This window comes from Erpetoichthys calabaricus, chromosome 18 (genome assembly GCF_900747795.2).
Source record: "Erpetoichthys calabaricus chromosome 18, fErpCal1.3, whole genome shotgun sequence".
In the NCBI taxonomy this organism is placed as follows: Eukaryota; Metazoa; Chordata; class Cladistia; order Polypteriformes; family Polypteridae; genus Erpetoichthys; species Erpetoichthys calabaricus.
This window is the reverse complement of record NC_041411.2, coordinates 46,537,741-46,560,446: the sequence shown is the minus strand read 5'-3', so window position 1 is coordinate 46,560,446 and position 22,706 is coordinate 46,537,741. Positions and strand designations below refer to the sequence as shown.

The following is a 22,706-nucleotide window of genomic DNA, read 5'->3' as shown; positions in this document are numbered from 1 at the left end:
GATTTAGAGGAAATCTAGTTTGAGAACCCATGGGTGGCATCTCTGCTGTTCATTCCACCTTAACCCTGATTATGAATCTTTGATTTCAAGTTTAAGAACACAGCAGAATTCGATTCTCCTCCAAAAGTGAGAATTTGATATTCGTTACACACGGGCGAGATATTATGTCACCGAGGCTAGGCCCAGTAAATTACTGGCCTCTGGGCCGTGTAAATCTAAGCTCTGACCTTCTATAACTTTATTTTGAAATAAAGCAGGTGTTCTTACTTCTTACTAATGAGGTTAATAGACTTTTTGAATTCTTCCCCAACTTATTTTCTGCCTAGTCCAACTGTAATACTGACTCCTCCGTTATTAATCAGACTCTACCTAAGCTTTCTGAAGATGAAGCCTCAATTTTGGATATTTCTATTACTGTTATCCAACTCAGAGGAACTGCGCTAAACCTTTATTTATTGTTTTTGACACAGCCTTTCGCTTTCAGATGTTGCATTTTGCAGTCACTTCCATTAGAATCAATGACACTGGTCTGCCCACTCTATTGTTAAAACAAGGAGAAGAGCCCATTGATTTTGAAGCTATCGTCTTATCTCTTTGATGAATTCTTGATGCTGAAATGCTTTTGCCATGCCATCTTCATGTGCTTTATTTGTACTTAAATGGCATTGGATAATATGAGACATGATCACCATGTTGTTGATACAGCACCTAACCTTCCTTGTTGCCCAGCTTTTAGATTACAGCAAAGGCGTTCAACTAGTAGGCCATGCATCAAATAGAATTTTAGTGTTAATTACATTAATCAAGATGCTTTATTCTTCTCCTTCTGCAGTTATTTTCACCAACTCAATTACATTGCTGCCTTTCCAGTTTTTTAGTGGGGATGGATAGGTTGTCCACTCCTCCCTTATCTTTTGAATCACTTTCTTGAGCTTCTAGCCACTGCTGTCTAAAAGTCAGTCCTAATTTCTCCTATCATTTTCAATGCTGGTCACCACAAAATCTTGCTGCATCGTGACAGAATACAACTTTTCCTTGGTGACACCCCTTCTTGCCTCTCACACATTCTGAACTTGTTTAATTCTTTTGAGATAGTGCCCAGTCTGCTGTTCTTCCCCTAAAAGGGTCTAGTTTTCACTTTCAATGTCTAACACATATTTAAGTATATTGCATGGTAATGCCTTTTAACATTACAAAAGCTTTTTTTAAAGTGGCAAAGATTCCTCCTGGGCATATGCCCCTTTTCTTTTGGTTCAGATTAGCTGTTATTAAAATGAACTTTTCCCATCAGTTTAATTTCATCAGTGAAATGCTCCTTCTTCCCCCTTCCACTAAATTTTGAAATGAAGTCAGGTATCTCTCATCCTCATATTTTTTGAATGGCAAAAACCTTCCATTAAAGATGGAACTTAAACTTAAAAAATTTGAAATACAAATGGTTATATTTCTTGTTTTTGATTTTTCCAGTTGGCACACAGGCAATTGAAGTGACATGCTCATGGTTACACTGTGTCAGTAGCAGGTGATTCAAACCCACAACCTCTGGGCTTGAAGTCCAAAGCCTTAACCACTATGCCACATTGCCTTAATGATCCATGATAATCAAATGGCAGGATTGCCTAACCAGATCTAGAACTTCATCATTGAGCAGTCCCGCTTAAATTTGTTTGGTGCTGTTAGAATCCTCTAAAATCTCCCCCTCCAACTGGCCCTCAGTTGAGGCAAACTTGGCTTTCTCTAGATCTCTTTCTTTCATCCTTTTTACTTCTATGCAACTGAACCTGCACTAACTTAAATCAGGCCTGTTACAATTACTTGATTGCAAGTTTGCACGCTTCTGTCTTTAGGGAGAGGTACAATCATAATGGTAAAATAATGGAAGTTTTTTATTTTCTGAGTGGCAGAGAAAAAGAATTCAAATAGTCCACACTGCTACCTGAATAAAGCAAATAGAAAACAAACAGGCTGGATGGACAATTCCAAAAATGTTGCAGTTTTATTGTGATTTGGAAGACATTGTTTATAATAATAATGAATGTCTTTGGGCAATTTACAGCTTAAAGACACGTCGAGTCTTTTCAACTTGAACTTTAACATATTTAGTTGCTGAGAAATTTCTGTAATGAAGGAACTTGTCCTGAAAGGCATTGTAAACTGTATGTTTTACATAACAATAAGAAAATAAAGACAGTGTCACGCTACCTGCCTTTGTGATAACTACTTGAAAAGCAAGAAAGTGGCAGTGTTACAGAATGTTTGCTGCAGTGGAAAACATAAAACTTAAGAGCAAGCTAAATCAAGAAAACACATATCTTTTCTAAAAAATTTTTGAAACTTTTTAATTCACAGATTGTCGAAGGTCAGTTATTATTAGTGTTATGAATAATAGCTTTGTATCACATGAAATTAGAACTTTTTTACAGGTACAAAAAGAGATGATGGCTGATTTGTATCCTTTACAATGTTTCAGCTTACAGACAAATGTCTTCATCCCTACACAGCATTGTTTGTGCCCTTATTTTGTCTAATAGCTTTTTTTAAAAAGTGACAGTGGCTCTGTTCTTGTTTATGGATAAACAACACGTACAATGACTAGTGGAGTTTCAGAATTCATTTCATGGACTTCCTTTCTGAACTAAACTGTGTTCTATTAAATAATATACAGTAAAGTACTTAATGTCATCAGCAGTGCTTCTAGTTTAGCAGGATTCATGTGATAAACATATTGTTTAATATGGGTGACATCACCTACATCCACTGTACATCTTCACTCTGTGGCTCAATTTAGAGTCAGGGAGACTCTCAAAACAGAGCACTATCCAACTAGTAATTATTGCACCGTTTCAAAGTCAAACCAGTCATGATCTCGGTATTTAAACAGGTAGCACTTACTCCTGTTTGTGTAGTAAAACATTAGCATCAGGTGTATATCAGTAAACAACAGAGGAAGTCATTAGCTCACTTGAAGGTGTAATCTACCAGTCTCCATTGTTATGGAATGTTTTTATCAAATTGATAAGATTTAAATGATGATTGTAAAATAACCCTTTCTGCCTCCTTTTACTTGAGGAATTTTGGGAAGAAATCCTAAATCACAAAATTCACATAGGCCTATAATTACTCATCCAGATACACACATGGACACACACTGCAGCCCATTTTGCTGGAAACCAGCTCAAAGAGTGAATGCCTAGACAGGACAATACTGTACATAACAATATACTCTATGGTTTAAAACAGTGAAAGGCAACCTTTTTGGAGTTGCGGCGCACTAAGTCCAAAAATTTTCTTTCAAGACGCACCTGAGGGACTGCCCATAAATAAGTTTACTGTGTTGATCAGCGGTGTCAGAGCGAAAATAAGGTTAATTTTTCCATAGTAATACTCAGACGATTAAGTGGGGAGAGCTGCAGCTACTGCGATACTCTCTCGTCGGCAAGAGCCGAAATGTAGCGTTCGTATTTTCTCGTTCTATATTTGCTCCGCCTTCTTCTATCCGTACAGTGAGATCTTCTAACAACGAGACTTTTTAAGTCTCACGAGATGTGTTTTTGACACCGCTGGTGTTGATATTATGATGAATGGTGAACAGCGAAAATTTTAACTTGCATTCAAAATAAATACATTCGTTTATTCAACAATCTGATTAACCGTTATCTGTTTTTCCAACATAATTTTTTTTTTTTTAAACATTATCTTTTTAATCAATCAAAAGTTCAAAAACACTAGCAATTTTAAATATTTTACAAAAGATTTTGCGGCGCCCCTAGAAAATTCCACGGTGCACCGGTTGCCCGACAGTGGTTTAAAAGTTACAATGTTGGCGTATTACTGGCTGGTAAGGTTTGGATTAAGACAAAATATAGATTTTCCTTGATATAGATGTATACCTGAAAACAGACACGTCATGTTCCCAGTAGGCTACCTGTAAAATAGTGAGTATTTCTAAACACACAAAGAAATATTCTAATTGGACTTTGAATCCACCTGGGTGCAGCATGTCAGCGCAAGTCCATGGACTAGTTTACCAGTTTAGGAAAAGTAAAATTAGAAGTAGAAGTTTAAAATGTTACCAAAATTACAACTTAGGAAATTTTTTCTTTCTTAGTTACACAATTCCATATTAATATTACTGTCCATTGGTATTAAATCAGTACAAATTTTATTTTCTTAAAACTGCAAGTAGTGAATTTACTACTAGTTTAGTCTCTTGATTTGCCCCGATTTTGAAAAACTTGTAAATATCAGGCAAGTCCAAATTGCCAGTTACAGTCACAAATGGGGACTAATTTTGTTTGAGTATTAAACACCCATGCATTTACTGTTATTTGTTAATGTATGCCATCCAGGGGAAATGGTGGCTAATTTACATTAAATTACTGCTAATTAAGCGTCATCATTGAACAAAAAGAGATAAGATAGGGTCCCAAGGTCAAAAGGGTAGAGAACTACTGCTCTAGAGCTTTGTTTATTAAATGCTAGCAGATCAAATAGTCGTGAATTTTTACACTTGCTGCTGGACTACCTACTCTCTAAATATGTAAAAGCACGACCTGTTTACCTTCAATGGGGTAATGCCGTGAGAGCAGGCATTTACTGTATAACTAAGGAAAGTGTTAGAAGTGTCTTACTTGTGCCACTCTTAATTTATATATATTTTTTAAGCAAAGGCACAACGTAACATTTAAAGAGATGAGGCAAAAACTATTTAATTCTTAACAGGATTCCGCCCTTGTGAATCAGATGTTGAAATACACAATTGCACTTTTGAAGCAACAGACAGAAGTATTTTACATTTCTGTAGTTAGATGTGTGATTTAATAAAAATAGTACTTTAGATGGCCTGTTTCCTACTAGATTTTAAAAATGCAAAGATTCCATGCTCCCACCTTACATTTGAATGCAACACATGCAAAATCTTTTATTTGGACAAAAAAATTCATTGTCATCTGTGATGTTTTTCCTTCTCCACGTATTCTGAGTTGCTAGTGCACCAAACCTACACCAATATGCATGTTCCCAGCCAGTTCCTATTATCTGTCTTTTTCTGTGTCTCACTGCTAAAGCCAATATTGATGTTCATCCCTTTCTATATTTTTTTAGTTTTGTTTATGTGTAAATTGGAAGTCAGTTTCTCTATGAAGTAATTACTTATGTGACCTCATACTAGTTATTTTTTCTTAAATATTTGCATCCATTACCAATTAGCTTTCAGGAAGAAATCAAAACAAAGCAACATACAAAATATTTTTCTGCTAATTCATAATTATGTTAAATACACACATGATGTACTGCTGCTATAATATCAGATGAATACTTTTTGATTTTGACTTTCCTGACTAAAAATATTAACTTTCTCTGATGACAGTTTAATTGATAAAGAGGTTGTAAGCTACAGAGCAAACAAATACAGTTTTAACTTTTCCCTCTGAAGTAGGCAGTATGCTTATCTAGGCGATGTACTTCTAGGTCTCTAATCTTGCATGACAGTTTTATAAATCGTAACTCCAGCCAAACGGAGAGTGTTGCATATTGCTATTTTGTTGTTGCATATTGCTATTTTGTTGTTGCTGACATTCATGGTGGGAGATGATGTCAAACATTAAAAACGGTACCACGCAGTGTCCAGTACTAGTATTACTTTGGTGGATTATACTTAAAATGTCATCATTTTGTATCATATGTCCAATATACAGTACCAGAAATCAATTGCAATGCATTTCTTTACTCCATTATAAGCTGATACATACAGATATGATGGCTAGTTTATCATGAATTCCAGCTGCACTTATTATCATGCACGGCCCTGTGAAGAACTGCATCCTGCTTGCAGCCAGTTCTGCCAGGATAGAATTCGACACTTAGGGATCCTGTACTGGATTATGGGAGTAAAGAAAATGCATAGAAGAAATGATTTATATGAAGTTAAATAAAAAAAATGTACAGTATCAGGAAGATTTAAATTTAGAATTATCTACACTGACTCTTTCTTTTGGTTGAGGTAAACATATTAGGCCTGTGTTTCATAAGAGTTTGACCATTCTCTCATTGCTCCTGTTTAAACAGATGCATTGATATTATCATGCTGTCAATCATTTATTGATGGGTTTATTTTTAAATTTCATCTTTGTGGCAAGATGCAGACTGAAAGTAGGAATGGTGTAAATAAAGAACTTTGTTTTCCACCCACTCCTCAGTCCATCCATTTGTGATAAAAGTTTTATACTCATCATTTCTTGCTGGATTTTGTCACCATTTTTAATCTCAGCCCACAAAAGCAAACAAAGGAGAATGTTGTTTTTTATCTGGTGCAAGTAGTATATTTAAATAGCGTGGTCATCAATGCTTTTGCAGTGGTATGCATCAAGTCAACATCATTACTAAACAATAACTTGTACATTCAGTGGGACACAGGCAATGTGTAGCAGGAATTAACATGTTGCTGATACTTTTTAATGGTCACTTGCAGGACAGACTAGTCAAATATTACAGAGAATGTCCAGTATGAAGTAAATTATAAAAGGAAAATGTGTGCAATAGCATGTCATGTTTTGCCAATGTTAATTATTTAGCTGTTCATAAAAATGTTCACTAAAATAGAAAACCTGTCACAGTTTAAATGGATTTTTAAGATCACATATTAATGCTTTTTAATGATGTTAACATATGGACACACATTCATTCAGTAGTACAGTCTTTCCTAAATCATCTATACAAAAAGTTTTTTTTTTAAGCGGACCAATTCTTGTACTTTAGGCCTTTGTCTAAATTCAGGTTTATTTATTTACAGTTTGTTGCCATGTTTATGTCTAATTCTCAGAAAGTGTTTCTGCTTTGTAATGTACTCATATGAAAACATTTTAATCTTACTCACCAGCACTTGTGTGGGTTACCAGAAGGAATGACTTAAAAGGCTGTTGCATCGTATATTGTATAAAGATTAAGTGAAAATGAAATGCTCCTTTATATATTGATGGTAAGAGATATGAGTGAATGGTTAAATATGTACACATTTAGGCTGATTTATCAATAAACTTAAAGGTATAGTTTTTTGTATGAAAATTATATACATAAATGAATCAGTTTACAAATGGTTTATAATGTATTTTAAAAGTGTGTATCAGGTTGTCTAAATGTTCATTTGAAGAGATGACTGTGTTTTTACAAGAGTCTCATTATACTTTTTGGAAGATGGAAGGTATTCTCTAAAGTGAGGAAGCTATTTGAGTAAAAGTTTAAATATGTACTATTTCCATTGGTGCAAATATACATTTGTATGCTCTGGTAATAATGGGAACCAAGAAGGTTTTAACTTTTCTGTGTTTTCTATGAATGTTTGCCCAGTGTCTGTCCTCCTCTGTGTGTTCCATTCTTTTCTTTTTTCACTGTCAGGCAAATCTCTAGCTTGACATATCAAGGCACAGGAAAAAAGTGTGTCAGAGAATGGGGCGAATAGCTATGGTGAAAGTCATAATGCATTTTAAGATTTCTTTTTTTCTGGTTAACATTATCTCTGCATTGCTTCTAAATATGAATTGCTGAGAGTGGTGACTATATATACTAGGCTCATCCTCTCTCTATTCTGTAATTATATTTTTATGAAATGTATAACATTTATTACAAATTTAAATGTAATAATCCCTTTGATATTAGCATTTTTTTAATTGCCAAACATAATGTGGGTCACTTTGGAAGGAAATGAAAAAACGTGCTTGTGAATATAATATTATACTATATATGTTAACACTGTACACTTTCTTAACTCTAGGCCTTTGGGAAAGATTTATACTTTTTAATAGTAACAGATTTGGGTGCAGCATATGTTAGGTTATTACTAATGCTCATACTTATATAAATCTTATACATAAACTTGCTAAACTAGTGTATGTTTGGCTATTCCTATTCAATTCAAAATATTTAGCAAGAAATGGTTATATGGTAGTTTCCACCAAATTTAAAAATGAACTGATCTTTGCTGTAGCATTACGTTGGTGTAGATAACGATGCTTGGATCACTGTAGCAAGTTCAGCTTGACATGCTGCCACGATGTACTTCACTAGTCAAAAGTGAATGAATGAAAGATGACCCGAACTTGGGAAAGTACATGTAATCAATAATTATTCAATAGTTTACAGATTCATTTCTATTCCTTGTTTGCTTCATTTTTTTATTTTATAGCCCTAGACAATCCATTTTCTTGCTGCCATTTCATACTAAATAATACATTGTCAACTAATTACAGTATTATTTTTTAAGACTCAGAGGTTTATTGTCCCAGTTTTGAATGCTCTTATAATTATTTTGCACTTAAAATATGAGAGCAGAGCTTTTTGGATAACACAAGAACATAGAGTTGCCATAGTCTTCCTGTGTGGTCATCCTGCGCCTTTAGAATAAACATTAAAACTACACCATCTTACATATGTAAGTATTTCATTTTTATCATAACTGCCCATAATTTGCACAACATCAGGGCAGAACATAAATATAACAATGTTTAACCTAGTTTATTGAAAAGGGTGAGAGCACTTGCATGGTTGAAGAAACTGTTAGAACAATAATAAATCAACAAACTACCTGCAGGGGCTTCTGCTACTTGAACCACATATGTCTAACACATTCTAGTTAACCTTACTGGGGAACACATTAACCAAGACAGGCCATTACACATAAACCCCCTACTTTATATGTACAGGAAAGTGGTTTAACAGTAAAGAAACAACGCTCACAATTAATGATGCCTGTCTAACTTGCCTTTTTACCCCCTTCACCTGCCCCCTCTATTTGATATAGGGGTACTTTAGTGATCCATGGAATGTATTTGACTTCCTGATCGTAATTGGCAGCATAATAGACGTCATACTGAGTGAAATCAATGTGAGTATACCACAACCTTCCCACCCTCTCTTTGTCTGTCTGTCAGTCTTTTATTTTTCTTTCTATTCACAGTCTTCAAATACCCTTTCTGTTTTTTTTTTTTTAATTTCCATTTCCGTCTCTTTCTCTTACTTTCTCTTTCTCTCCCTCTTTCTTTCTTTCTCTCCCCTGCTATTGCTGCTGTGGTGCATTTTTCTGCATTTCCTTTTGAGTCAAATTTCTTCTTGCTGCCATTGAAATCAGAGTTCATAAATCTAAAAAGAAAAAAGAAATGCAATATGGGTAGGGTGGTGAAAGGTAGGATGTCTGAAACCAAGGTTTAAATTTGTTTATTATTTTTTTTTTATTTTACCTTGCTCTGACTTAAGCACACTGTGACTAACCAGGACTACACCTCATGGCTGAAGCAGATAAGCATTATCATCTTCCTTTTGTTTTCTTTTTTTTTTCCTGAATATTCACATGTAACCTCTTTCTTTTCTTATTTTTCTCTTCTCTCCTTTTGTTTTCTCCTTTTTCTTTATTTTTTCCTTATTTTTTATCCAATGCAGCACTATTTTTGTGATGCATGGAATACATTTGATGCCTTAATTGTTGTTGGTAGCATTGTTGATATAGCTATCACCGAAGTGAACGTAAGTAGACAGTGTTTGTCTCTGAACTTGCCTGCTCCTGAGTTTCTGTCTGTCTGACACTAGTTAGGATTTTGACTGTTGCATTGCCTAATGTTAACTTCATTTTTTGTTTTCTAAATTGTTTACTTTGGGATGCTGATATCCCATTTGGCATGGTAAAACTGTATAGCAGGATACTAGTGCTACTATTTGGCATGTTTCTCAAAGCAATGCTCATCTTTTATCATTGATAAGCATAGATCAAAATTGATATGTATTATAAAAGTATGGTGTTCCTAAGTGCAGTTCCACAGTGCAAAAAGACTCTTATACAAACTAACCAGCAGTGTATTATGATACAAATATTATGATGGGAAACACAGTGGAGGAGGAGATCCAGTCTGGAACTTTGTGTGTTCACTCAGGCTGTGTGTGGTCAAGGTTAATTGGCGACAATAAAAATGCTGAAATGCCACAGTGTGAGAGTGCATGAATTTATATATATATATATATATATAAATAAAACGTGTGTGTGTGTGTGTCTCCGCTATGTAGAGTTTGTATAGATATAATTTATACAAGTTTAAGTTGTTTGATATGTATGAGATACTCAGGTAGAAAACAAAAATGTTAACGTTTTATTCTTAGATTACAGTCTTTGTGAGTGTATAATAATGTACCATCTATTAGCCTACCTTCTGCAGTCAAAGAACTGTCCACTCCTTAAGGTAGATAAAATTATACACAATAAGCTGATTTTATTTTGTTTTGTTCAGTTGAGTGCTGTTCGTGAAAAGATACCAGCCTATAAATACATATTCTTTGATTTAGATATGAATAAGAGATATAGATACTTTATATGTATTTATTGCTTTCTATATTGGAATAAGATGGACATATTTGTGGCTAGTTCAGCGTAATATACAATTCACATTAACAAATATAGTATAGTTGTAATAAAACTAAAAATGCAACGATTCACAAAAAAGCACTATGTAGTGGGGGTCTATATCTAGATCTAACTATTTATCTATATGTATGCAGTGGGCTGTTTGATGGTATGATTGACACCTCATTCCATGGCTGAATCCCACTGATGCTTAATATTGTGTAGGGCAAGCCTCAGCTCCCTACATTGGTGAAAGGGAAAAGGAGGGCTCTACAGATTGATGGCTGTATTAAAAGATGCATATATAACTTTGTATTTTTCTATTCAATTGTGTTTCCAAAAACCTACAAAAATGTAATGAAAAACTTTGAATATTTTTAACTAAGCTAGGTGACATTGCAGAAGAGCCAAAAAAACAAAAGTATTCAGACCTGCACAGATATCACCTACATTTAGCTATATGGTCCACCAGCCTGCCCCTACATATAAGAGCTACTGTAAAGCTGCAGATGTCAATGATTTGGGTAAAATATGACAAATGAGTAACATTTAGTCTGTCATTGATGAGAACTTGACTGTAATAATGATTCTTGCAATTAGAGACTTTAATAGGCAACAATTTCAGTAAAGCTTAAACACAAATTTAGTACATTAAGCCTTGATTTTTAAATGCTGAAACCAAAAGAAAGCTTTGAACGTAGGTAATATTGACTATCAGAAATAAATTTGCAAAGTGTCAAACTGTATCTAAAAATGACACTCTTATAATAACATATAAAAACAAAAAGAATTAATGCCAGCACTCCTTGTCATTTCACTTCCTCTTTTTAAGTGTGGAGATGCATTGTTACCATTGCAGGTATCACCTTTGGGACACTAGACATACTAAATCCTGTTGTGTTAAAGTGTCCCTCATCCAGACATACACCAAACTCTCGTCTTTAGAGGTTTTTGAGGATTGCCCTCTGCTGATTGCATCTCCTTAGTTCAAACAGGTTGGTTTATATATGCTGGTGTACAGTATATGCATTGGTTCAACTACAAACACATTTAAGTGAATATACCCATTCTGATAACTGTATATCCATCTATCCATTATCCAACCTGCTATATCCTAACTACAGGGTCATGGGGGTCTGCTGGAGCAAATCCCAGCCAACTCAGGGCGCAAGGCAGGAAACAGACCCTGGGCAGGGCCAAGCCCACCGTAGGGCGCACACACACACACACCAAGCACACACACACGGGACAATTTAGAATCGCCAATGCACCTAACCTGCATGTCTTTGGACTGCAGGAGGAAACTGGAGTACCCGGAGGAAACCCACTCAGACACAGGGAGTACATGCAAACTCCACGCAGGGAGGACCCAGGAAGCGAACCCAGGTCTCCCAACTGCAAGGCAGCAGCGCTACCCACTGCGCCACCATGCTGCCCATAACTGTATATACATTTTGTATATGTATGTGTATATGCATGCTATCTCTTTAAAACCATTTGCAGAGAGCTAGTTTATTTCGCTTATCACCCTATTCTTTAAAGTGTTCACAAATTTCACAGGTTTTAGAAAAACACATAAATAATACACACACACATATATAAACTGATAGGCCAACCCCGTGTAATTGAAAGTAAACACTAGTTATAAACGAGTTGAAAAAGGGCAAATGGACATATTTATAGATGCAAGTCTCAAAGTGACTGCTCCAAGATGGCGACACATCCAGTTAAGTACAGCAGGAATAGGTGGGTCCAGGGGGCAGACACCAGAAGTGATGTAAGAGGTAGTAGGGTTGTCAGGCATCTGGGGCCTCATATATAATGCCGTGCATAGAATTCACACTAAAAGATGGCGTACCTACAAAAAAGTTCAGATCCTTAAAACTGTGCATAAGCAAAGTTCCACACACTTCCCCTTTATAAATCCCAATTAAAATGAATTTTTACAATTTATTTCTAAAATGTGATATACATAGTTTAATGCATTTCATCAATAAAGTGATATCAAGTATACATCCTAGTATTCTAACAGCACCCAGCTCCAAGAGGATAGTTCTTGGAAATGTAAATCAACTTAGAAGCCAGTCACAATCATCTGTAAATATGCGCTCTCTTCTATCGAATTTAACTGAATTCCTTTATTGTCATTGTATGGAACAATGAGATTCAATATGCAACTCCTCCATAAACATATGTTCCTATAGAATGATAAAAAAAAAATAATAATACGATAAAAAAACATTATAAATGTACAGTATGAACGCATAAGTACAATATACATGTGCAGATAGTACAAATGGTTCATAAAGTGGCTCAGGTTGTGCAATGTTACGGTTTTCAGTGAGGTAATTGTAATTATAAGTTCAAGCAGTTCTACTGAAAGCACTTGATGGACTGATTAAGTGCATTTGTAGCTCTTGGGATGAAACTGTTTCTGAGCCTTGCGGTCCATACTGGAAAGGCTCTGAAGTGTTTGCCAGATGGGAGAAGTTATAGACTGGATGGCTAAGTAGAATCCATGTAAATGCTGGTGGCTTTCCTGAGTGCTATAAATGTCCTCCAGGGCTAGAAGCTGTATCCTGATAATCATCTGTGCTCTTCACACAACCTATGCAGGTGTGATACCACACACAAATACAATAAACAGGTTAAAATACTCTCTTTGGTGTACTGACAGTAACAACGCTAAACCAGCTATGATATTAGTCCGGCCATTCTGTGCACCATTATATTATTAGAGGATGATTACAATCAAGTGCCTTAAATTTGTAAACGATATACAATTAATTTCAATGTATTTGATACAGCACACTTCATGGATGTGAATCTAAAAAAGAAATGGAAATGACACAGAAACATTAGTACTGCTTTGAAACTGAGTGCTGACACTTTGCAAAACAAGCAGAAAAGTGCGTATGCACTTGCTGCCATGAAAATCTGAGTGGCGTTATGCCCAGTTTAGTTTTTATACATCTGAAAGTGAGCTTGGAAACGGGCGTACACAACATATGCAGTTTATACATGAAGCCCCTGGTCTGTAGAAGGAGGAACACAAGAAGCATTAGTAAAGAGTGCCATCTTGTAAACTGATGAGGAATTACCACCACCAGAACCTTTAAGTTGTCCCCCAAGGCACACATATGTGACAATACACACATACATACACTACTGTTCAAAAGTTTGGGGTCACCCAGAAAGTTTAATATTTTAGAAGAAATTGATACCTTTCATTACCAGGATTCTATTAGATAGATAGATAGATAGATAGATAGATAGATAGATAGATAGATAGATAGATAGATAGATAGATAGATAGATAGATAGATAGATAGATAGATAGATAGATAGATAGATAGATAGATACTTTATTAATCCCAAGGGGAAATTCACATACTCCAGCAGCAGCATACTGATAAAGAAAAATATTACATTAAAGAGTGAACAATGCAGGTATACAGAGAGACAATATCTTTGTGTAATGTTAATGTTTACCTACCGGGTGGAATTGAAGAGTCGCATAGTGTGGAGGAGGAACGATCTCCTCAGTCTGTCAGTGGAGCAGGACAGTGACAGCAGTCTGTCGCTGGAGCTGCTCCTCTATCTGGACATGATATTGTTCAGTGGATGCAGTGGATTCTCCATGATTGACAGGAGCCTGCTCAGTGCCCATCGCTCTGCCACGGATGTCAAACTGTCCAAGCTCTGTGCCTACAATAGAGCCTGCCTTCCTCACCAGTTTGTCCAGGCGTGAGGTGTCCCTCTCCTTTATGCTGCCTCCCCAGCACACCACCGCGTAGAAGATGGCACTCACTACAACCGTCTGATAGAACATCTGCAACATCTTATTGCAGATGTTAAAGGACACCAGCCTTCTAAGGAAGTATAGTCTGCTCTGTCCTTTCTTGCACAGAGCATCAGTTTTGGCAATCCAGTCCAATTTATCATCCAGCTGCAGGTATTTATAGGTCTGCACCATCCACACACAGTCGCCTCTGACGATCACAGGGTCCATGAGGGGCCTGGGCCTCCTAAAATCCACCACCAGCTCCTTGGTTTTGCTGGTGTTCAGGTGTAGGTGGTTTGAGTCGCACCATTAACAAAGACCTTGATTAGGTTCCTATACTCCTCCTCCTGCCCACTCCTGATGCAGCCCACGGTAGCAGTGTTGTCAGCGAACTTTTGCACGTGACAGGACTCCGAGTTGTATTGGAAGTTCGATGTATATAGGCTGAGCAGGACCGGAGAAAGTACAGTGCCCTGTGGCGCTCCTGTGTTGCTGACCACAATGTCAGACCTGCAGTTCCCGAGACGCACATACTGAAGTCTGTCTTTAAGATAGTCCACGATCCATGCCACCAGATATGAATCTACTCCCATCTCTTGTCAGCTTATCCCTAAGGAGCAGAGGTTGGATGGTGTTGAAATTATATCATTAAATTGATATAAAAATATAGCCAAGGCATTAGTAATGTTTCTAATGGCTATAAATGCTTGAAATGACTGTTTTTTGATTTATTATTCACATATGGCTGCAAAGTCTCATTTTCAGCAGCAATTCCTTCAGTGTCTTAAATGTTAAACTCCCTTAGCTTATTTTTAATCCTCAGCAGCAGGTTTCTCTAATTACCCATTAGCCATTCAAATATATTTTTTACAGGTCTGATCACACTGTATATATTAATTTGGTTTGATTATACAGTATAGATGAATCTTAATATAAAGAAGAACAGTAAATGCTCAGACAATTAACACGATAAAAAATAATAAAATGATTAAATAATATTTTTAATATTTTGTATTTTACATTTAAAAGCAAGGAAAAAATTATTTCCAACTCTGGACCTATGTGAATGAGTGTAATTGTGATCCACTTCTGTTCACTCTGCTGACTCACAACTGTACACGTTTATTTAGTTTGCTGATGACACAACAGTAGTGGGTCTCAACAGCAAAGGGGAAGAGTCAGCTTACAGAATAGAAAGACAACTGGTGCAAGTGCAGCAATCTGTCTCCTAACGTGGACAAGACGAAAGAGATGATTGTTGACTTCAGAAAGGCTCCTATTGTCCATTCCCCACTGCACATCGAAGGCTCTGCAGTGGAATTGGTCAGGAGCTCCAAATTCCTGGGTGTGCACCTGGCAGATGACCTTCCTTGGTCATTTAACGGCACCACATTGCTGGGAAGTCATAGCGGCATATCCACTTCCTTTGCTAGCTGAGAAAAGCAAGCCTACCTCACTCACATTCTACAGGAACACCATCCTGTATCCTTGTCTAGCTTGGGAACTGCAGTGTCTCTCACTGCAAGGTCTTTCAATGGATAATGGACAAAGTTGAAAAGATCATTGGGACTTACCTAACATCCATTAAAAATATCTTTATCAAACGTTGCATCCGCAAAGCCTACAGCATTGTGGAGGACTGCTCTCAAACACCTGAAAACTTGTTTTCTTGCAAACAGAGGACAACAAACAGTGCTTCAAATTAATTTCATTAAATTGGTTGTAGAATTTAAACAATATCACAGCATCAAACATCTCTTAACAAACAGAAGAGGTGGGCACTTATTTACATTAATGCCACATTTCTTTCTTAGATGAGGATCATAACAGAATCTCTCTGTCATGCAGTTTTAAACTGGAATTATTTAGAGTCGTCAAGGGATTCTTATTTGTGGATAGAATTTATCTAACTGCTTTGCTAATGGCACACAGCTTCAGACAACATACGTCTCTAAGGATCTATCAGGCATACATGACCAATATATACTGTATCCCCCCACTATAATACAGTGATATTAGTATATGCAGATGCAAACTGGTGCATCAAAGCTAATGCATATATCTTCACCAGTGTTTCCCAACCTCGGTCCCTGGGGACCCCCTGTGGCTGCAAGTTTTTGTTCCAAGCCAGATTCCTAATCAGTGACAACACCTGATAACACTGATCTCATTTAATTAGCTGAGATTATTTTTCTCTTTTCTACATTCAGAAAGGCACAGCAGCGTGATTTTTTTTACATTTAGAAACATTTCGAAATATTTCTGCTTTTGCTATAGATTTAAATGCCCAACTCTCTTTTGTTGATTTCATTATATTTTGCCCTTTCTCTGTGCAGTTTTTCCCCCTTCATTATATCTTAATAATGACAATTAAAAATGAGCAGAGCAGACACGCAAACAACGCTAAATAATCAAAGGCTGCAACTACTTTAGCATCAGACCCACTAATTAGTAAATAATGATTAAACAATTAGAACACCTAGGAAAGTAGAATGAAAATCAAGATGAAAATACTGTTCAAAAATAAAAAAATACACTATTCTTATATAACTGATTGGTACATTTTAATTTTTTTTTTTTTAGCAAACTTAGTTTTCTAATTTCTATATTGTTCCCTAAACACAGTACTTGGGAAATAACACATCACTTAATTAGCCCAGGAGTTCAATTAAAAACAGAAGCTGGTTGAAACAAAACCCTGCAGCCACAGGGGTTCACCCGGACCGAGGTTGGGAAACACTGTTTTAAACTAAAGTACACTATATCAAGCCATGCACAGCACAGTGCACCAGAATTCGATGTCACAGCTCCAGCCTTGACACTGGATTTTTTCATGTTTTTTTTCCAAGTTACTGTGAGGTTTTCTGTGCATTCTGGTTTTTTAGAGTAACTGGCGACTCTGAATTACAACAGGATGAGTGAGTGCGAGTATGCATTTGATTGTACTTTGATGGGACCGTGCTCCCTCCAAGGTTGATTCCTACCCAGTGTCCCAGGATAAGCAGGCAAACTGTGACTTTGAGGTGGATAATAAGGTTAGAAAGTGGATTAATCTACAGTATGTACAGTAGGTATGCATTTGTTTATACAGTATATGTTTGTGCTTATATGCGTGAATATATCTTCGTATGTACATACACACAAAAATAGGAAAAAAACTAAGCTAGATATAATAAAGGCATTGTATGTGAACCTTTATATGGATCGTAATGAGCTCATGGGAAGCCTTATGCAAAAGATGCCTTAATGTGCAGAATTTATCCTACCATTACTTTTTAGAAGCAGCATTTTATTTTGCCTTAAAAAGCAAAAGTGAGTCTTGTTTAATTTCATTTGTTCATTTTGCAGTAGAGATTATATTACATGTGTTTGTGCTACAAATACTGTATATGAATTCACTATACTGTAATATATCAAGCTATTGCCTAAAGTGATCAAGTGCCTACAGTGCTTGATAGAAATGTACAAAAATAGTTGTTGTCCAGTTTCCTTAAGTAAATTATTAAAGGTTACATTTATGCATCATTCTCAGTATACGGGAGTGTCATTTACTGAATTGAATTTCTTGTTGTATACTACACAAGGGAAAGCACCAATACACTTTGATTGTTGTACACAGAAAAAAAAATAGCTGGATGTGGTGCTAGATATTAGAGAATATGGAAAGTATAACAGAAAGTAGATATTTCTGTTTTTTAGATTTACTAAAAGTAATAGCTTTTAGTACTAGTTCAATAGTAATTTGTGACAAAGTGTTTGCAATATACTACTTTAAGATTCTTAAAACATACTGTTATACATTGCTCAGTTTGCAGATTGCTCAAATCTTTTGCTTTTCATACAATGTGCAATTATATTTGACAAAATTGAAATAACTGCATTTAGTTTCCCTCTTTATTTAAATATATAAAGGTTCTATATGCTTATTTTCCATATGATGATAGACTCCATTGTGCATTTTCTTTTGCCTCTTCCCATAAACTGATTTTTAAAATTCTTGGGACTGGGCGATGTGTGTGGTTTATTGAATATCATCAATGCTGGTTTGTAAAGCATTAACAGAGATGCTTGGATAAAGAAGATGAGAAGGATATAAGGGCAGAGGCATTTATAAAGCAACATAGTAGAAAATTTTATTTGCAATTAGATTTTCAAAATATACAGAGGATCAGTGATCTAACTGACTGTGGTAAAGATCTTTTGGCTTCTCTAGTTAGCTCTCATATTTTTGTTGTCCCTTGAAAATGGTGAGTTGAAAATTTCATTATATAAATAGACTGTATATGAAGTATATTTTGGTAATTCTAAAATAATGTTATATGTGATGATACAGTATAACAATAGAGCAGCATTCAGATGAATAGTTCTACTAAATGTGACACATGTAAGAGATAATGTGATGTTTCAGTCCAGAGCTTTAATGCTGTACATAATGCTTTCAGTCAGCAAGAACACAATGTCACTAATGTCCTACACTTTCAGCACAGTGCTAGGCACTCACTGATGAACACAGCCGAAGAGCTTTACTTCATTGAAAGAGCTGCCCTTAAAATGTATGAAATGTACTGTGATATCATAAAGTAGCAGCTTGGTTTAAGGCTATCAACAGTTTTTTTCATGCGTATTTTAAACTGATTTTTATTTATGTCATCTTAAAAATACAGATGAGTGTACTTTGTTGAGGAAAGTAAGAGCAAAGTAAGATTTTGTATTTCTTTATGTTCTACCCAGAACTGAATACTCCAGTTTAAAATTCTAAATGATATTTTACCTTAAATGAATATTTGAACACCAGATTTAAATCTGAAAAGTGATTAATGTCAATTTTTGTAAACAATAATACAAAAAATAATCAGCTTTCCTTATTAATAATCCATTCCTTTTAGAAACGGTACATGGGAGAGATGTAATAACAAAAGAATTACATTTGATTCTTTCCAAATTTTCAGAATTGGTGTAGTTCTGTGTTACTTGTGTCTTGTTCTACAAGAGCTTTGATGATTTAAATATCAGTGTTAATTTAACTAATTATCTTATTTTAATAGCTGTAATAATCATGATTATTTTGAAAAATATTGACAGAAAATGACAACGTAAATGAAAATGTAAAGGCAATTTGTTAATTAAATGGATTTAAATACAAGTGTAGTTCTTGTATTATTAATGTTGGGAACTATACATAAATTACAAAAATATGATTCAAATATGTGATGTGCATTTTAAGAATTGTTACAAGCTATAGATAGACAGATGGATTGAATGAACAAACTTTTCCCAGTGGGAAAATTAGCTTTTCACAGAAGCCCTTTAAATGATAAATACATTAATTGATAAATAAATTTTATATATACACTTGAATGACTAAAAAAGGAAGAAAATTAAAATGTGAGTCAATATACGGCATATTACTGTTGGTATAAACAAGCCCCAGTAGTGTTTCTTCACACACTTCTGCTGAAAGCCCTCAGTGTTAGTGTCAGAGAAAGGATGTGCACCATTGGTCATAATGGCACTCAGTCCAGAGTGTGTCCTGTAACCAAGCATACCTTTTTAACCAGCTTGTTGATACAGTGCGCTTCTCATGAAGTGATTTTACCTGCCGCAGTACACCACAGTGTAGGAATATTGCACTGGCCATCACAAAATTGTAGAATGTGTGAAGGATGCCATTACTCACATTAAAGAAACACAGATTTATAAGGGATAAAAACCTACTCTGCCCTTTCTTATACATTTCCTCTATGCTCCAAGATCAGTCTGGCGTGTCATTGATATGATCCCCCAAGTACTTGTAGCAGTGCACCACCTCCACATCCACTCAATGAACTGTGACATAGAGGCTCTTTGTTGTGACAGTTCCTTGGTTTTGCTGATGTTAACTTGCAGACAGTTCTCAAAGTTCTCTACCTGACTCCTATCCTATGTCATCCCTATTATTAATACACCCCGTGAGTGCAGAATCATCTGAGAAATTTCTGCAAGTGACATGACCTGCTGTTATATTTATAATCTGAGGTGTACAGAGTGAAGGGAAATGGAGATAGGACTGTTCCTTGTGGTGCTCTAGTGTTGCTCACATCTGTATCAGAGACACAGTCCTTGAGTCTCACAAACAAAGGATGGCTGGATGGCATTAAAGGCACTGGAGAAATCAAAAAACATAATCCTCACAGTGCTGCCAGCTTTGGGCCAGGTGGGAATAAGCCTTGTGGTGCAGATGGATAATTGCATTCTCCACTCCAATCTTTGTCTGATAGGCAAACTGCAGCGGGTCCAGGTGGCCAAGCACGAGAACACTCATATAGCCAGGACCAGCTTCTCAAAGGTCTTCATGATGTGAGGCACAAGTGCCACTGGTCTGTCACCATTAGCTGAAGAGGCGCCTGCCTTCTGTGGAACAGGAACAATGCAGGATGTTTCCAACGGCGTAGCAAGGTTCATAGGGGCCCGGGTGCAATCATCATTGAATGGGCCCCCAAACCTGCGCGCTTCGTGCGCTCGCGCTCCGGAGGGGGGGGGGGGGGGCGCTCTCGCTGCAGAAATGCTTGAAGACAAGATAGATTGAGAAGGAAACCATTAAAAACGATGTTCGGAGAAAAATATAGTTTTGGTTTTGTAAAGCGTAAAAACAGACGTGTGTTGGGGCGACTTGGCGTTATTGCCTAATAGTGTATATACACTGTACTCGTCTGTTGTCTCAGCCGGTACTATAGAACAATAAAAATAAAGGATTATCTATGTTTACACACGGCATACGTGATTGCGCTGTTCGACATAAGGCCATTTGATGTTGATCGATTCACTTACCTAACAGAACTGACTGAGAAATAGACGGAAGCAGGAAGCCGTTCGTCGACGATCGTGGGAAGCTGCTTGCCTGCTTCATAACTAAGCTATAGCCTTTCGGAGAATGAAGCGAACATGTCGCTTTGTTTTTAGCCGCCGCCGTCTGTACACAATGTGCCGCCCCGCCCGGCCGAGTCGGACGGCGCTAATGAAAATAATGTAATTGTGTGGGAAAATGTAAAAATGCTGACTGACGGTGGCTAAAATCGCTAAATACGGACATGTGAAAGTCCTTACTACAAAGTTACTTAAATTAATAAGCAATACGATCAGTCTAACTAATTTGACTGTGACTGATGGTCTGATGCCCTGATCACCCTGATGAGAGCGCCGCAAAAAAAAAAAGCCTGATGGGCCCTCCCGAGGCCCGGGGCCCGGGTGCATTGCACCCCTTGCCCCATTGTAGCTACGCCACTGGATGTTTCCCACAGCAGTGGCACTTTTTGGAGCACTTTATTTTATTCCATACATATTTATGATTATTCTTATAAATTCCCTCTCATATCTACATATATTAAACATTGTTAATTTTCTAAAATATTTACATTTTTAATAAACGTTTTTGTTTTCCCCCAAAAAAATTGCTCCAGCACCCAGACTGAGAAGTTGGTAAATAAAACCTTTTGACACCGATGCAGACTCCTCAATTTGTCATTAGACTAATATATTTATTATGTTGACTGAAGTCACACGACATTCAAGATACAATGCATTCATCACTGCCTTTGTGAATCATCAGACTACTTTTTTAGAACCCTTGCCTGTTAAGTACAGGTTTAAGGATTATAGCGATGCAGTTATGTTTTTTTTTATATTATTTATTAAATAATACTTACAAGATTAAAAACAAGACTATAGTTTTTACTAAAAGGCAAGAAAAAATAAGAGTAATTGAATTGAACTAGTATATGCAACGCTAGCAAATTATATTACAATTATATTACAATTTGCATTCTTTCAGTCAGTACATTTTTCCAACTCCGTCTCCAGCACCCCAATAATTGCTGCTGACTCCACAGCCTTGTCCAGCACAGATTCCTTATTAAAATTCATTCATACACTTTCAAGCATCTGCACTTTTTAAAGTGACAAATTTGCAATTTGTCTGTGGCACCTTTCCAGTAAATATCTTTATTTCATGACATTAGTTCTAAAATAAAAACCTTTTTACTGGATGAAATAGTTAATGCGTTTGGCACAGTGATTAGCACTACCCTCTCATAGCTTCTGAAATCTGGACTCAAATGTCAGTCAGGTCTTTCTCTGTTGAAGTTTGCTCACTCTGCCCAAGGTTGTGTGTTTTTCTTCTCAATATCCCAGACATCTACTGAGATCACTAGTTGACTGCGATCTTGTCAAGCATAAATGAGTGTGGTTTGTGTGAGAAGGTGCCTTGAGGTGAACTGGTACCCTTTCAGTGTTGGGTCTCGTCTTGTGCTTGATGCTGCTGGAATAGCATGGCACTGGGAACATCATCTGAATTAGTCAAATTGAAGTTGATGTATAGATGGATGGCAAATTGAAGTAGGTTGAAAATATCGATTTCTTCATATTACATTTGGATTAACGAGGTTCAGAAAATTTACTGATGAATGAAATGTTAGAAAACGACAGCACTCAACTCAAATCATGTGCCTTATGAGAAAAAGAATGTATCTGGTGATAGTAAATTCTCAGGTAATGTATATTATTATT

The 22,706-nt window shown here is 36.3% G+C and overlaps 1 protein-coding gene across 8 annotated transcripts in view; it reads left to right on the top strand.

Moving 5' to 3' along the window:
* The window catches only part of cacna1c (calcium channel, voltage-dependent, L type, alpha 1C subunit), a 1,063,887-nt gene that overhangs the window by 945,326 nt on the left and 95,855 nt on the right, over positions 1-22,706 (top strand). For 2 of the 8 annotated variants that reach the window (XM_051921415.1, XM_028824755.2), the window contains 2 exons: positions 8,795-8,878; positions 9,430-9,513. The exons of 3 other annotated variants lie outside the window; for them this stretch is intronic. In XM_051921415.1, the coding sequence (XP_051777375.1) occupies positions 8,795-8,878; positions 9,430-9,513 (168 nt within the window). The remainder of the gene's footprint in view (positions 1-8,794; positions 8,879-9,429; positions 9,514-22,706) is intronic. 3 more of the 8 variants (XM_051921411.1, XM_028824756.2, XM_051921410.1) reach the window with 2 other exon arrangements.